This window comes from Neophocaena asiaeorientalis, unplaced genomic scaffold, assembly GCF_003031525.2.
Source record: "Neophocaena asiaeorientalis asiaeorientalis breed wild unplaced genomic scaffold, Neophocaena_asiaeorientalis_V1.1 scaffold36, whole genome shotgun sequence".
Classification (NCBI taxonomy): Eukaryota; Metazoa; Chordata; class Mammalia; order Artiodactyla; family Phocoenidae; genus Neophocaena; species Neophocaena asiaeorientalis.
Genome location: NW_020174149.1, coordinates 1,075,177 through 1,091,525, shown reverse-complemented (window position 1 = coordinate 1,091,525; position 16,349 = coordinate 1,075,177). Strand labels below are relative to the sequence as shown.

Genomic DNA, 16,349 nt, shown 5'->3' with positions numbered 1-16,349 from the left:
CACAAAGCTTCTGTATAGCATACTTCTTTCACAATTGCTAGTTTTCTCTAAGTTTGAAAGTAAATTACCTATTAGAATTTCAATAGATAGAACCCTGGAGCAGCCAGTTTGAAATAATGAAGTGCCTTTGTGAGCACAATCACTTTTAAACATCTCTGGTTATAGAACAAGTAAACCAAATGTAGCAGACTTTTTAATCCAACAAGATAGCAAATGTTCAGAAAAAACAGAAAGAATGTCCTTGGAGTTCTGTCATTTTTCTGGTTTGTGTGTCCTTTTTTAAAAGCAAAGACTTTGGCTTTATACTATTTTAGCACATCATTTTAGGAGTTTCTAGACCTGTTTTAGCACATATAGAACAGAAACACGGCTTTTTAGAATTGTACAGATGAATTCCAAAGCAACCTGAGAAGGCCTTAGAACAGGAAGTGACTTAACAATCACCTGAATCTTTTTGAGGGGAACATATTTGCCATTAATTCCCATGCAAAAGTGAAGCAACGTCTAGGTCAGCATCTATTAATGACAATTTCTCCCCTAGATAGCTGTTACAGATGTTGAATTTTTTAAAAATGGTTTGTAATTTAGCAGGTGTCACTAGCAACTTTCCAGAAAACTTAGTTACCTGACATTTTTTATTGATTTCTCTTATATTAGAAAATGAAATGTCAGACACTATTAATTGCCTTTTTAAAATAAGTAGTTACAGCAGGAGTAATGGGTAAATGAAAGTACTTCCTGTCTAATGCACAATAGATGTATTCATTTAAATGTATTCAATTTAGATGAATGCAGTATGTCTGTATTCATTGCAGTTATACATATCTGTGGGCTGAATTGACGGAGTGGTAATTACTACCTTCATAAATGGGACACTATTGTCAGTCTGGGGGAAGAAAACTCATTTTCTTATCATATTTTACACACCCACAGCATAGACTCATTCTAAAATCTTTCTTTCAAATATAGAAATTTTACCCGTGAATTTCCAGTGGATCTAATGATTATAAATATGGTCTGTCAGTAGTCCTGCTTTTCTCAAGGATTGCTGAGGGTTGTTCTCTCTCGTGGAAAATGACAGAATGGAATTGGGGATCTCAAGATCTCTCCATACAGAGGAGCCCTCCTTGTCATCTGGCCCCACCCCTGGAGCTCAGCCATGTACATTACATAACATGGATTAGATTATTTTTATGTCATGCATTGCTTTTCTTTGAGTTCAATGAAGGTAGAACTATAAAAATGTGATTTCGTTGTACACTTATTTTCTAAATACTAGACTATTTTTTAAGAGTATTTTTAGGTTCATAGCAATATAGATCAGGAAATACAAAGAGTTCCTGTATACTCTCCCCTAATTTTATATATAGTTTCCCTTATTATGAACATTTTATATTAGTGTGGTGGGTGAGTGTGTTACAATTGATGAACTGAAATTGATGTGTTATTATTAGTTGAAGTCTATATTCCACCTTCGGGTTCACTCTTTGAAGTGTACAAGTGTATGGGTTTTAACATCACCATACTCATTTCAGGTTTTCCAGTTCTCTCCCCTTTAGCACAATAACTAAACAGGAAAAAGGTCAGAAAGAAATTAAATGTATTCATTCCTTCACTCACTACATTTATTCATTCATGAATTCGTTAATGGACGTTTGTTGGGCATGAACTCTAGGCCAAGGACTGCTATTTAATGGATTCGACCTTGTCCTTGACCCTGGGTAGATTTACATATATATTTTCATGTACTCTCTTTTTCTCTCCCACCCAAAAATATTGCCTGTTTTTACTGGTGAGGGCTGGGATGTTCTGTGTAAGAGACTGGTAGTCCTTGCATCTTGATGGGCTCATACTACACGGTGTCCAGTAAATCTCATTGGTTTACATGTATTTTACTGTTTCATTAGTTGTTAAAAATACTCTGAAAACCAATCCATAACCTTTATGAACTTGTGCAATGCAGCATCTGTATCCCATTGGTAAGCAATATGGAAATTATATGTGCGCCTTTTTTCCTTTATGGCAGACATGCGTAGTTAGGTAATAAAGCAATAGCTACTGTTATGATTATTTTAGGGTACACCTGGGACTGCATTATATACTTATGTGTTTTTCTGGTAGAGGAACTGTATATTAATTTATGCTGAGGAAGATGAAGTTGGTGGTGTAGAATACTGATGAACAATGTTTCTAACAGATATGCATGTGTTTTTCAAAAATAACCTCTGTTCAAATGCAGCCAATTGGGAATCTTCTCCAAAATAAGCAGTTATACAAGCAAACTTTAAATATTTAATTGTTGCTTCATGAACAGAAATGAAATCATCACTCTGGCATCTTGCCAGTAAGTCAGAAATTCATCATTCTTTCCAAATTAGAAACGATGCTGAGATGTTCCCAAAGCATGCCACCCAGTGATAAGTTCACATATTTAATGTGGTTGTATTCATCTTCTCATCTAGGCAGCTTGAATGAATCACTAATAAGAGGGGAAAAGCTCTTTTTCAAATCCAGGAAGTGGCTGACATTATACCTACCTGGGCATTGCTGGAAAGGTCTAACTTTGGTTGTGTCCAGTTCAAGTCTGGGAAACCAACACTTGATTCTCAACAAATTTTAAGGAGAACTATTGATTATGGTAAGACAGGAGGAGCACTGGAAATCAATAATCTATAGTTCTGATTGTGAATCTGTATGCAGTTACCACCCTCTATTACTTTAGGCTAATTCTTCAGTAAGCTACTTAGACCTCAGAATCCGTATTTTTTTAAAAGATTGTTCCAAAAGTTCCATATGTTTAGAATCATACTCATCTGTTTATTCTGCCATCATTTCAGCAGTTTAATTCCCCGTGATATAATTCATTTACAGTGAGCCAAGCTATCTGTTACTTAGTGGGAAAAGCATTCTCTGGTTTTTATTCATTAATTTAACTTATTCAACAAATACTTACTGAGTTTCTTCTAAGTAACAAGTAACATGCTAGATGCTAGAGAATGCAAAGACCATATAAAAGAAGCCCGTCACATCTTGAGGGAAATCAATATTAGTAATATTAATGTTAATTAAGGGCATCCAGTGCTCTCTTGACTGTGTGTGGGATTTCTAAACAGTCCAAAAGTTAAAAACAAATTGTGAGTGCTTCCCTGGTGGAGCCGTGGTTGAGAGTCTGCCTGCCGATGCAGGGGACACGGGTTCGTGCCCCGGTCCGGGAAGATCCCACATGCCGCCGAGCGGCTGGGCCCGTGAGCCATGGCCGCTGAGCCTGCGCGTCCGGAGCCTGTGCTCTGCAACGGGAGAGGCCACAGCAGTGAGAGGCCCGTGTACCGCAAAAAAAAAAAAAAAAAAAAAAAAAAAACCCTAAAGGAAAACAACAAATTGTGAGATAAAAACATCTGAAAATCATATTTATGGAAACCAAATTTGATTTTACTATCAGGGATTGTGCTTTCATATGAGACGGTGGGTTGAAAAGGATAAGGATTCCTATCACTTGCTTAAATTTTCATCAGAAAATGAAAGTTGCTTTATAGACTCATAGGAGAATGGTATTATTTTTTTTTTAAAATTTAGTGTCATATGGATACAACGATACCCATACATATAATACAAAGACACATACACACAAAATATCCAAACATCAAGTACCTACTTTTAGCATACACTGTACTAAATGCTTCCATGAAACTGATCTCATTTTATACTCACAACAATCCTTCAAGCTACCCACTACTCCCTTTAATTTATCCTGAGAAAACTGAAAATTTAAAGTTTAAACTGCTGTAAGAAAGAAGCTGAGATTCAATTTAGTCAGTCTTCAAGCACTATTTTTTTTCTCTATCACAAAAATAAAATAAATACATGAAGAAACCCCTCTAAATCAAGTTTCCCATTACCCAATCTATTACAAAGGTGCAAGGGGACAATGGGGACCAAAAGAGATTTTTTTGAATCAGCGACAGCCACTTGATCGAAGGAGGAGGGGAATTCACTATCTTTGAGACAGGATTTTATCTGGGGCCCGTGTAACAGAACAGGTTAGAGAATATTAGAATTCTTAAAGCGATCTCTTACACATAACAGTGAAAGGTCAAATGTGAACTTTCATGCAAAGAATGTGAATTCAGTTCTCAAAGCTCCGAGCTGGTATTGCCATCAGGGAGATACGAAGAACAGCAATTGATTTCTTCTCTTTCTTTTCAATAATCAAGGCACATATTCACAACCAGCAGAACAGGACTACCACCTTGTATTTTCCTAGCGCCCATCTCTCAGCTTCAAGAGCTTTATAGATTTTTAAAATTATAATTAGTCCTCTTACTCTCTCTGGGAGCAAGGGGCTCTGTATCATTCCAAATCTACCAAAACAGTTAGCAGAGACGGCTCAGAATTATGCAGCATCTGGATAAAGGCTAATTAGGGCAGCCATGAGCCTGGTGATTAATAGCTCTGAAGACAGGCAGATCTGAGTCTGAATCCAGTCTCTGCTCTTCAACATTGAGTGAGTTTCTAGATGTGTTTGTGCCTTGTCTTCCATGTCTTTATATGGGATAATAAGAGATGATACTTAGTAAAGTCGTTGTGAAGATTGAGTTAACAAACATGAAGGGCTTGGCAGATTTCTATTTCACAGAGAGAGAGCAATGGATTTTAGTGTGTAAGCATCATTACAATAATAAAAATAATTCGGTAGCAAACATACATATTTGTAACTAAGCACGTTACTGTCGTCGGAATACTTGCCACTTTACAGACACACTTGTTACATGCATGAATGTAAAATTCTTAGTGTGAAAAAGTATATTTACTCTCTTCGCACCCAAAATATTAATTATGAAAAGTAATTAATTACTATGGAACTCTTACTGAACTGCAACATAATTGCCCACTGGCAATGCCTAATGTTTTAAAAATGACTTATTAACTCATATTCAATTTATAATTCATTTTCAACATTTAATGGATCATTGAGAATGCTTAACAAGAAGTTTTCTTTTATTTCATAAATGTTATTTTTTCTGTTAAACAAGCTTCCGAAGTCTCCTCTTCTAGGCAAACTGTGAGAAGGGAAGTTTGTATGACTAGCAAATCAATGATACAGCTATACATCAAATGTTATATGTCTAATGTTATTATTATGAATTTTATTCACTTTTAATTTTAAAAATTTACTGATACTGAGAATAGGTGGCTATTTACTCCTTTCATGTTTACTCCATATCTCAATATATTTAAAGACTGTAATTATTTCAGAGAGTAAATCTCACCTCAATTTGCCTTCAAAGCTGTTTGACCAGTAAAAGTATCTTGTCATTAAACAAAAAGGCAAGAAATGCTGAGAACTTACAGCGTATCTAATGCTATGTGTGAAGAAGAGAGAGAGAGAAAAAATCTGACTTTTTCTTCAAATTATTCTTAACTAGTGTGAACTAGGTAAATTCTAACGACTTATGATTATCACCGTATTGCAATTTATAGTGTTTACCTGTTCATATGTAATTATCCCATGCTAGACTGTAAAACTCTGAGGTAGAGACCTAGTAAGAAACTGACGATTACAGGTTGCTTAACAAGAGGTTCTTGACTGTTTAAGTGCTTGATAATAGTGGGATGAATGTGTGGTTAAATGAACGGATGAATGATTGAGTGGATGGGGCAGCGTGATACAACGGAAATTGTGCCCCTGCTTTACTGTTAGCTGATTTTATTCAAATCACGAAATTGCTAAACATCAGTTGCCTCTTCTGCTAAATGGTAGAATTAGATAGACTACATGATTCCTCCCCTACTAGTCTGAGACCTTACCCTCCAGCCTCCTGGCACATAGAGATGGGCCAACTCAGCTCCATCTCCACAGGTAGTCCAGTTTGACACTTCAGAGCAGGTCTACCTTATGCTGAGTAATACCATGGACCAATAAGTTATAGTTCTTTTACTAAAAGTCAGCTCCAGCTCTAATCTCAGTTTTCAAGTTTTGCCAAGACTTCTTAAGGATTTTTGTTTTTCTTTTCCTCTATGATTCCTCTATCCTTACCCAACTCTTGGCTTGTAGTCTCCTTTGCCTTTTATTTCTACTCTCAGGCCTCAGTTTCCCCAGTCACTGCTGTTGGGTTTATGCTTTTACTTCTGGCTTTGAGGGACACACTGGATTGTGAACTCTGTATGTTTTGCTCATGGCATTTATATCCCACCTGTGCATCCTTCCTCTCTTAATAAGGGGACTAGGATGTGCTGTGGGGATATCATTTGTCCCTTATAGGGAAGAGAAACGGGTATATCAGCACTATTTCCCGGCAAGAAAAATGAAGCAAGAAACAGGGCATGTAATTTAGTCTGATGGCTTTGTAAAATGTAAACATTTGTAGGAGATGGTATATGACTAAAATGTTGGTAGAACTCTCATAACATTTTTCATTGAGAGTCATATATTATAATATCATAACTAAAGGGTGTTTTAGAGATAAAAAATGTTTAGATATAGATGCCAAGAGTAACTGGAAAAGCTCCACCCCTGACCATTGAACTTTTGTCACAAAATCCTCTCCAAAATCTGGAATAATTAGAAAGCACATTTTAAACTACAGATTCACCCTGAATTCTCAGTCGCCACCCCTACTCCACTCCCAGTTAACATAGCTGAGGCAGAGTTGCTCAACATCCAAGGCACATGGCCAGTTTTCTGAGGCTGTTGTTCCTGGCTCATCACAAAGTAAGAAGAACTATGGGTAAACCAAAGTCGTCCCTGTTCCAATCCAATCCCTGCAATTATACTGAGAAAGGGCATAACAAATTTCTAGTGAGAAAGACTGGATGAAAAATAATGGTTTCCCCTGATTCTAAGTGTACTGCATCAAAAGATATGCTCTACCTCAATGCTCTACTGCTCCCTTAGTTATCAAGTGACTGTATTATCTCCATTCGTTGATTAACTGGGTTTTTGTCTTGAAATCGGTATCCACATTCTCATTACTGGATACATCCTGTCAAGTAGCTTTTATTTGCCTCATTAGCCTAGAATGTAACCACATTTCTACGTCAACTCTCTTAGATAGGCAATCCAGATATTTTGTCTAGTTTGATCTTTGTTGATGTTACTCATGTCCTTCCTGCCTCTTGCCATGTGTTTTAGACACTTACATTTGGGCTTGAATCATTATGTTCCATGTCTGAATTAACTGCCCCATCACTTCTCCCAACCCTGTAGAATCTGCCTAAATTCCCTGTGTTTGCTTTCTTGTCTGGGTAGTGATAGCCCTATGATTTAGGTTTATGGCCTAAGTTCTTTTTATAGAAGGTTAGTCATTTTGGAGAAACAAAGCTGAAATCCATTCTTTATTTTGTTCACCCATTCTTTATGCATATTTATTTGGTATCCTCTAAGTGCCAGTCATTCTTTTATTTAGGCCTTGGGATAATAGAGAAGAACTTGCAGAATGGTAGGAGGCATGAATATGTAAGCCAGCATTATCTATTAATTTATGTAATGCATTTTAAATAAGCACCTATTCTGGGCTAGACAATACGTTTGGCACCGTGGACACAAAAATGAATAAAACAGTTCCTGCCTTCAAAAGATTTATGGGAGCCATAGGCATGAAAATAAATCTTTTAGTATCATGTGGCGTGTCTGCTAATAGAATTAAAGAGGGTAACATGGGAGCATGGATTGATATAAATGACACTGATGAGGTAGGAAGGAGCTTGTATGGTACATTAAGGGGATGGTGAGGGAGATGGTAAAGGGAGATGGTAAAGCACAGCTGTTTACTAACAAAGGAGGTAGGCATTAGTTATTTGAATTCAAATCCTTTCTGCACTTGGTAACTCAGTGACCACAAGTGTGTGATCTCTCTGAGTGCTGGTTGATGCATCTGTAAAATGTAGATTAAAATAGAACTTATTTTTATAGGGTCGTTGTGAGGAACAAATGAGATAATTCACATACTTAACCTAATACCTGGCACATTGTTTATGCTCAATAAGCATTTGTCACTGTTATTCTATAGGCAGTGAGAGAATTCAGGAGGATTTTAAGCAGGAGGATGATATGGCCAAAATTCTGTTTGAGATAGAGCATAGTCCAACTTTTAAGTGTAATAATTTTGAAAACTGTGCCGTACACTCATTGGCAATGTCTAGCAGGAGCTGATGCTTGTGGGAGAAGCTTAGGCTGGAGTTAGAGATTAAGGATAAATAAGGCTCTAACTATGGTATGAATGGGGTCACCCAGGGAGAGTGTGTAGAGTGGATAATTCAGTTGGCCGAAGATGGAATTGTGTGGAATCCAAAAAATGTAAGGGGTAATATCAAAGAAAGAAATGTCCATGAAAAGGACAAAGTAGGAATGATCATAGATGTGTTTAGTAATAACGTAATGGAGGCTTTCTCCTCCTTGAAATGTCATGGAAAATGATTCCCAGAGGGGGCAAAGAGTGGGTGTTGGGAAAGGAGTAGAAGCTCACCAGTTTAATAAGGTGGGAAAGGCACTGTGTGCAGAGAGAATAGTAAGTCCCAACACATGATCTCAGGGAGGCTAAACGTGAGCAGTAGGTGAACAATGCAAAACAATGCAGTCAGTGCCCCAATAAAATATTGTCGTGGAGAGGTCTTACGGTGTTTCAGATAGGCTATTGGATAGGCAGAGGAAATGGGGATGAGTATTCCATTTAGGTGAGTCAGCAGAACCACACCTGGAAGTGGGTGGCAAGGAGAAGAATGAGTAATGACCATACTGCAGCTGAGGGCTCCTTTATGATAAGTCATTATGTGTTTATTGATAACTTAGGGATAAGGCTAAGCTGAAAGTTGCTTCCACAGTGCCATGAGTTTCTGAAATGTAATGTGACTAACCATATCCTTTTAGTCACAGTAAAATTAAATACCAACTTGATTAATATGAGATCTGATTATGCTATTAGAGAGAAATGTAACCAACATTTTTGCCTTTTTTTTTTTAAGGATTTTCCAGAAAAGGAGAAGTCCACAGCAAAGGCCCTGGAAGATGTAAAGGCAAACTTTTACTGTGAATTATGTGACAAGCAGTACCACAAACACCAGGAGTTTGACAATCATATTAATTCTTATGATCATGCTCATAAGCAGGTAAGTCGAAGTGGGAAATAGCCTTCATATTCCTGGGTTTATACCTTCAGAACACAATATATGCAACTGGCCTTGTCTAAGATGCTGAGGTAAAACCATTTTATACCTTTTTTTTCTTGAAGGTTGTGTTTTCTGTTTAAATATTGGGTGAAATACTTTTTCCTAGAAGGAATGTAAAACTGTAGGTTAACTTACAGATGATCCAAGGGTAGATTGACATTTATTTTAGAGTTATGTATGTGGGGGAACCAGGACCCATTAAAAATAGGGCCAGATTCAAAACCACCTAGCTACTTAGTGGCAGAACTAGAACACTGGACTAGTACTAGGACAGAATCTATCATAGAGTTCTTTCAAGAGTTCCAAGGTATAGGGAATACTAAGTCTTTGGGGAAAAAATTCTCAATATAAGGTTACATTTTCCCAAGAGTACCCTCTTAGGAGGGTCAAAGTGATTACTTAATAAATGAACCATTGCAAACAAAGAAAATCTTGACAAAGGCAAAGTTGAGGGGTAATGGCAGGTATAAACACTTCACATTTCATTTTCTTTTTCTACACATGGAAGCTAAGATCCTCTATTTCTATCTGTCTGTGAAAGAGGAGGTTATTGTTCTCATCTGTTAAATTTTATCCTTGCTGCATGAGGTATGAGAATACTAGCCCTTTAGGAATGTTAAATACCACTAAGAAAGAAATTCCACATAGCCGGAGGATTATGGCTAAGAGCCGAGACGGTGCACACCCCTAATATCTTTGAATATATGGGTAAGTCTCGTATATTCTAGACCTAGAATGTGTATTCAGAGTGAGCAGCAGTAAAGGTTTTGACTAGCATCACTAATATTTATTGAGCACATATAAAATATATGGCTTTGGGAGATGCAAGACATAATTTCTAACTTTAAAGATACAGCATGCATATATAATTGACTGGGTGTCTCTGACAAGAGCAAGAACAATGGGGTGAATTGTTTAGGACTATGATCCCCAAATCTTAGTGTGCATTACCATCACTTTGGAACCTCTTAATAATGCAGATTTCCAGATTCTCCTTTAGATATTCTAATTCAGTAGTTCTAAGATGGAGCACAGGAGCTTGTATTTTGAAATGACACAAAAGAGAATTTTTCAATCATAAATAAAAATGAACTGTGTGGCTACTATCCAACTCCAATAGCAATCAGTCTTGTTTCATTTATAGCACCACCACTCACTTCCCCACCCCTGCTACCACCGTGCATTATTTTGAAGCAAATTCCAAACATTGTACCATTTCATCTGAAAGTATTTCAGGATGAATAATGACGCTTAAACAACATAGCCATCATCATACCTAAAAATTAACAGTATCTTCGTATCAGTGGGTGGTCTTGTTTTCTCATTTGTCTAATAAATGATTTATAAATTTGGGTTTGTTGAAATCAGGATCCAAACCTATCATCACACTTTTGGTTGACACATCTTTAAGTTTCTTTTAATATGTATTTAAACTATGGGTTTTTCACTCCCTCTTTAAATTTTACTCCTTGCAATTTATTTGTTGAAAAACTGTATTGTTTCACAAATTTGAGATTTTACTGAATACAACCCAGTGTTGTCTTTGCACGTTTTCTGTCTTCTATATTTCCTTTAAACTTGTTGTTACAGATAAAATCTGGTCAAATGCAGGTTAACATTTTTTTCTTGGTAAAAATATATTAGAGGGTGTGTTGTGTCTTTCCATAAGGAGGTGTATGATGTCTAGTTTTCTTTCTTTTTATGACTTGAAGTTTGATCGGTGGGTTCAGATACTATTGCCCTGATCCATCCATCATTAAGTACCCCACCAACCTTTTTCCACTAATAGTTCTTATATCCATAGATGATCATTTGCTTAAACCTATTACTTCATTTGGAGTTGTAAAATGTTGATTCTAATTCTATCATCCTTTTGTCATTTATTAGATAGAATATGTCTATAACGGCAAACTTCCTCAAAGTATCACCTAATGTGAATTTTATGTAGGAGTGCTTCAGGCTGCATATTTAAAAAAAGTCACTCTGGAGATTCAGAGAAATAAGTGACCACAGAATGTCTCAGGGGAGAGTGACATTTGACCTGTGCTTTAAGTGTGCATGTGTAAATGTTGGAAAAGAGGCTCAAGATGGGATGGAATTCTTGAAAGTGGAAACACAAGGAACTAAGGTGAGGAAATGGAGGAGTATGAGGCCTCTTTTGAAAACAGTAGAAAGTATTGGACTACCAGAGGGTGAATTCTCCACACTAGATCTGCATTCTACAGTCTGCCTTTCACTCTGCAATTCTGCCTCATCAATGTCCCTTTTTATCACTTTCCTCAATCTTATTTCCATTGGCTTTCCAACATGTTGATAAAACTACCTTTCCTCAATCTTTATATTCCATCTATTTGCCCATTTCTGTCTTTCTTTAGGCTTACTAACACTCTGAGATTCCTAGGCATACTCCTTGTTCAAACAGTGATTGAGTTTCCACTGTGTGCTACTGTGCTGGCTGTTGAAAGTGGACGAATTTAATCCCTAATTTCAGGGAGCCTGTAATCTGACTGGGGAACCTGTAATCTACCTAATCAATCTGTAGAATACATTGATTTAAATATTGTAGAATTTGTATATCTAGGATACTAAGAGAACATATAAAAATTATTTAAGAATGAAAAGATGACAGGTGAGCTAGAAGTCCTAAAGAATGAATTATAAGTTAGCTATGTTAGCCAAGAATGGAAAGTCCATTATGGTAGAGCACCTATTTCAAGGCATGGGAACCTGTATCAAGCATAACCCAGAGAAGTTGCAGAAGATTCACTGTGATCACTAAAGTCACCATCAGTCTCTTGGAGAGCTCTTTAAAAATCTTTGAAACTGTCCCTCATTCCTCCCATTCTTCTCTTGCAATAGACCTTGTTCTCATTCTTCCTTTTGCATTCTCTTTTCACCATTCATGTTTAATATCACTCCTGATTTTCTGCTAGGGCTTTCTAACTGGACTCCCTGCCTCCAGTATTTTCCCTTCTCCACACCAACCTATCCATTTTCAGCCAGATTGATCTTCCCGAACTACCATATTTATTCTATCGCTCCCCTCCTTGGAAAGCGTCAATGGCTGCTGGCTGACTTTTTAAAAAATCTGAATTACTTAGTCTGTCATTCAAAATGTCCACAGTTTGGCTCAGGCATCCATTTCCAGATTTATCTCCTGCAACCCCAGAATTTCCTTATAGTTTCTTAAAAGATTCATTATGCTTTCCCACCTGCTCTTATTGGCTCATAATCTTCCCTCTGTCTGGGATGCCTGGGGGCTGTATTTCAACATATACTTCAGTAGATTTAATACATAGACTGACAACTTATATCCAGATATAAAAAAAGCTGAGATCTCATGCTAAGCTGATTTAACAGCATTTTCCAAATTCCTTTTGATCAACACATTCATATTGTACAGAGTTTTGTACATGCTGCCCACTTTGGGAAACATTGGAATAATTAAATTTGCCATAGACCTCATAAAACTGCTTTCTTAGATAAATGTTGAAATACTTCCATCTAAAGATTTATTTGGGCCCAAAATATTTTGAAAATTACCTGAATTCTAAATGAAACTGAGTTTACAATTTGCCTTTTAAATGAAACTGAATTTTAGGTACAAGAAATAGGAAATATGCACTAAAGTAAAATATGCAAAATCTTTTTTTTTTTTTCCTCCCAAATCCCAAAGCTAAATATTTCTACTTGGTTCTTGCTGGGGATTTGGATGAGAGTATTTTCTGGCCTAAGTAATATGAACAGTTGCCTTAATTTTATTTTCCATGTGGATTCAGAGTAAATATCTGGCCTCTTGTGCTGAACTTCCAACAATATGGTCTCTTGGTACACTTAGAAGTGAATCCAAATTCACATGGAATTAATTCTATTACTCATTAATAGAATAGTTTAGAACTAGAAACAGGGTAATCTGAATTACCTCTCTACCTCCTCTCATTTATAATTACTCAGGATCCTTCATTTTAATAAGTGATTTCTAAAGCTTTTGTGTTACCTTGTATCTAAATTGCAGTCCTATGTGTTTATTTTATTGCAAAGCTTATATTATTTACAGATTTATTGTAATTCTAGAGAAACAAGCTAATATATAACTTTAAATAATAAAGTAAAATAATCTGGGATTCATAGCTTTAAAGTAATTCCATTGGACATTTAACAATGTTTTCTATAATTTAATAAAAATTGAGATATGTTTCTTGTAGAAAACGTTTATCAGTAACAAAGCTGATTTTTTTCTGTTTCTTCAACTAGGAAAAATTGAATTTCCAGTTTTGACAGCCACATTCTATACCTAACTCATGTTTTTGGAAATAACTCGATTGTTTTAGCTATTGCCTTGAACTTTTAAAAATTCTGTGTAAATGTTGAGCATTATTACTAAAGCAATTTGAACATGTATACAAATTACAATAAAGAGAGTTGTATTGGATAAAGAGAGTACTGTAACTATTAATACAGCTAACATGTCAGTAACAATTAATTACTTCTGAGACTACCAAGTCATAATCCCTTTCTTGGGACTATTAGCCGCTAATGCATAATACTGAAACAAATAATACACATCCTCACAAGCAGCACAAGTCTCTCCTTCCCCAGAGACATACTGGCTCATCTCAGCTTAGAAAAAACAAATGAACCGGATCCCCATACAATTAGCCCATAAAAATACCTTCAATAATAAAAAACAAATCCACTTTCAGATCCTCCACATGTGACACTTAATCCTCCTAATCTTCGTTCGCTTCGCAATAGAATTTCTTTTCACTCTGGAGGAGCTGTTCACTTCTAAAGCCTGGATTTGAACTCCAACTGATTCATTCTTAAAATGTTATTTTGGATTCTCCCCATCTCTACCTGCTCAAGATAAAGTAAACAAAACAATTATCTTTTGTCATCTTGACGCCAAAGGGAAAAGATTCCCAAAGCTGATAATTGAATTTAATCCAGTTATTCTTGCTTTGTTCCTACAATTTGATTTATATTTTATCCAAAGACTGCCCAATGATACATTTCAGCATAGTATATTTAAGCTACTAGTCATCTTAGTGTGGCAACAGGACTTAAAAGTATAGTTAATTTGTAGGCTTGGCAAGATTGAAGAAGAAATATAGACTAGAGTGTCTAGAATGAACACTGAGAACCATAAATGTTGGTAAAATAGAATAATACTTATTTCCTGCTGTATTTTGTATTCTATAAACCCAGGTTTCTGGTAGATTTTATATTTCTATATCTGCGCCACCACCCTCCCACAAGAATTACCCAGCAGTAATTGGAAACTCTATTAGCAAATAAGTACAAAAGAACCAAAACTGATCTTAGCTTCTGAATCATAATTCACCTCTTCTAAAATACTGCTTTCACCCTGGTTAAGAGACCTTTTGATCTCAAGGTGAGCTCCCGACTGAAAAATAAATTTAAAATATATGTTCTTGTACTTTCTGTTTTTCAGATGTGCTAAGTGATTTCCTGCCTTAGTGTGTTTGCCATATCTCTTTCTTCCAGAGCTGTTTTTTCAGATGACTTTCAACTTTCTGATTCCTCTTTTCATTTGTGTCTTAGCTCAATGTCATCTCTTCTGTAGGATCTTTCCTTTGCATCCTAACTCAAGTTAGAATGTTGCCAGTTCTCCAGATAATACCCTATTGGCACTGTCAGTGGTGGTTGGAGTCAGCCTACACTGGCTCTCCAGAGCCAACTGTTTAATATTCAAAAAAATTGTGAGCTGGTTCTTAAACCACTGGTAGATTGAAATCAGCCATGGTGGGAGATCCACACACACTACAAATAGGGCTTTATATGTTTCATTTGATTTTTCCAGAGTTGATATACCAGCACACCATACTGACCCTGCTACTCTGTCCTTTGTCAGTATATTCTACCATCATTGACTAATCACTTCTTTTTTCCTTTATTGAGATATAATTGACATATATCACCATGTAGGTTTCAGGTTACAGCATGATGATTTTTTAATTTACCATTTTAATTGTTTAAAAATGTACAATTCAGTGATTTTTGGCATATTCCCAATTTATTTACATATATCATGAAGTGATAATTATGGTAGGTGTTGAGTTATTTGTTTTTGTACTGAGTTGTATGAGTTCTTTATATATTTTGGATATTAACCCCTTATCAGATATATAACGATAATATTTTTCCCCTTTCATAGGTTATCTTTTCACTTTGTTGCTGGTTGGGATTACTACTTGGGCACTGTAGGTCTGAACTCAGTCTGCCAAGATCCAAGTGTCGTTAAGACCCTTCACCCCAATTCTCTGTCCCCGTGGTTGAGCCCTGAAGATTCCCTTGCAATCTGGGGCAAGATCAGAGTAGGGGCTCCCACAAAGTAACCCACAATGCTGGGGGTAGGGATTGGTTGTCCGCCCTGGGTTTTCTTTGCTCATTGGAGAAACTGGAGGCTGAAGGGAGACCTCTCCATGTGATGCTGCACTGGCCTGGGGGAGGGACAATGCAATCAATGTGTAACTTCTTCTCTCACCTTCTGATTTAGTGTCTTGGTCTCTGTGGTGCAAGGGGTGCTTTAGCCTCACCCCTGTGTTGTAGGATTTTCTCAGTGATGTCTTATTCTTGAATAGTTATTAGTTGTTCTTCTCCTGAGGGGGAACAAAGTCAGCAATCACCTATGTCACCATCTTGGTGATGTCACTCCTTAATCACTTCTTAGGTAGTTAGAGTGAATACTATAATGAGCAAAATTAGCTCTCTAATCCCAAGTTCTTTATAATTATTGAGCAAAGGCTGTCATGAAAACACATTTTTATATTTTAAGAAAATACTTGAGCCCATATTAATGCTGAAGTAGTGTTCCACTTGAAGAATTTTAGACTTTACTCTATGGGAAATTGCTAGTCTTCATGGGCTTTTAAGCAAGCAAATGCTATTATCAGATTTGTGATTTAGAAGAAAAAACCTAGAAGCAGTTTAAGGGTTGGAACACAAGGAAGAGAGCTTGGCTCTGCCGTCAGATGGGAGCCTAAGAGCCCAAGAGATATGACTGAAATATTTACAGCAGTGACAAGGAGAGGAAAGGCGAGGGGTACATTCAGAAGACTGTCAATGACTTACAACATATGAACACATGGTCTACCTCACTTGTAATCATATAAATACAAACTTGAAGAATTTTTCAAGAAAATGGTGTCAAATATGAAAAAAGA

At 36.5% G+C, this 16,349-nt stretch overlaps 1 protein-coding gene across 1 annotated transcript in view; it reads left to right on the top strand.

Moving 5' to 3' along the window:
- The window catches only part of ZNF804B (zinc finger protein 804B), a 477,650-nt gene that overhangs the window by 387,885 nt on the left and 73,416 nt on the right, over positions 1-16,349 (top strand). The window contains exon 2 of the mRNA XM_024755078.1: positions 8,959-9,102. Within this exon, the coding sequence (XP_024610846.1) occupies positions 8,959-9,102 (144 nt within the window). The remainder of the gene's footprint in view (positions 1-8,958; positions 9,103-16,349) is intronic.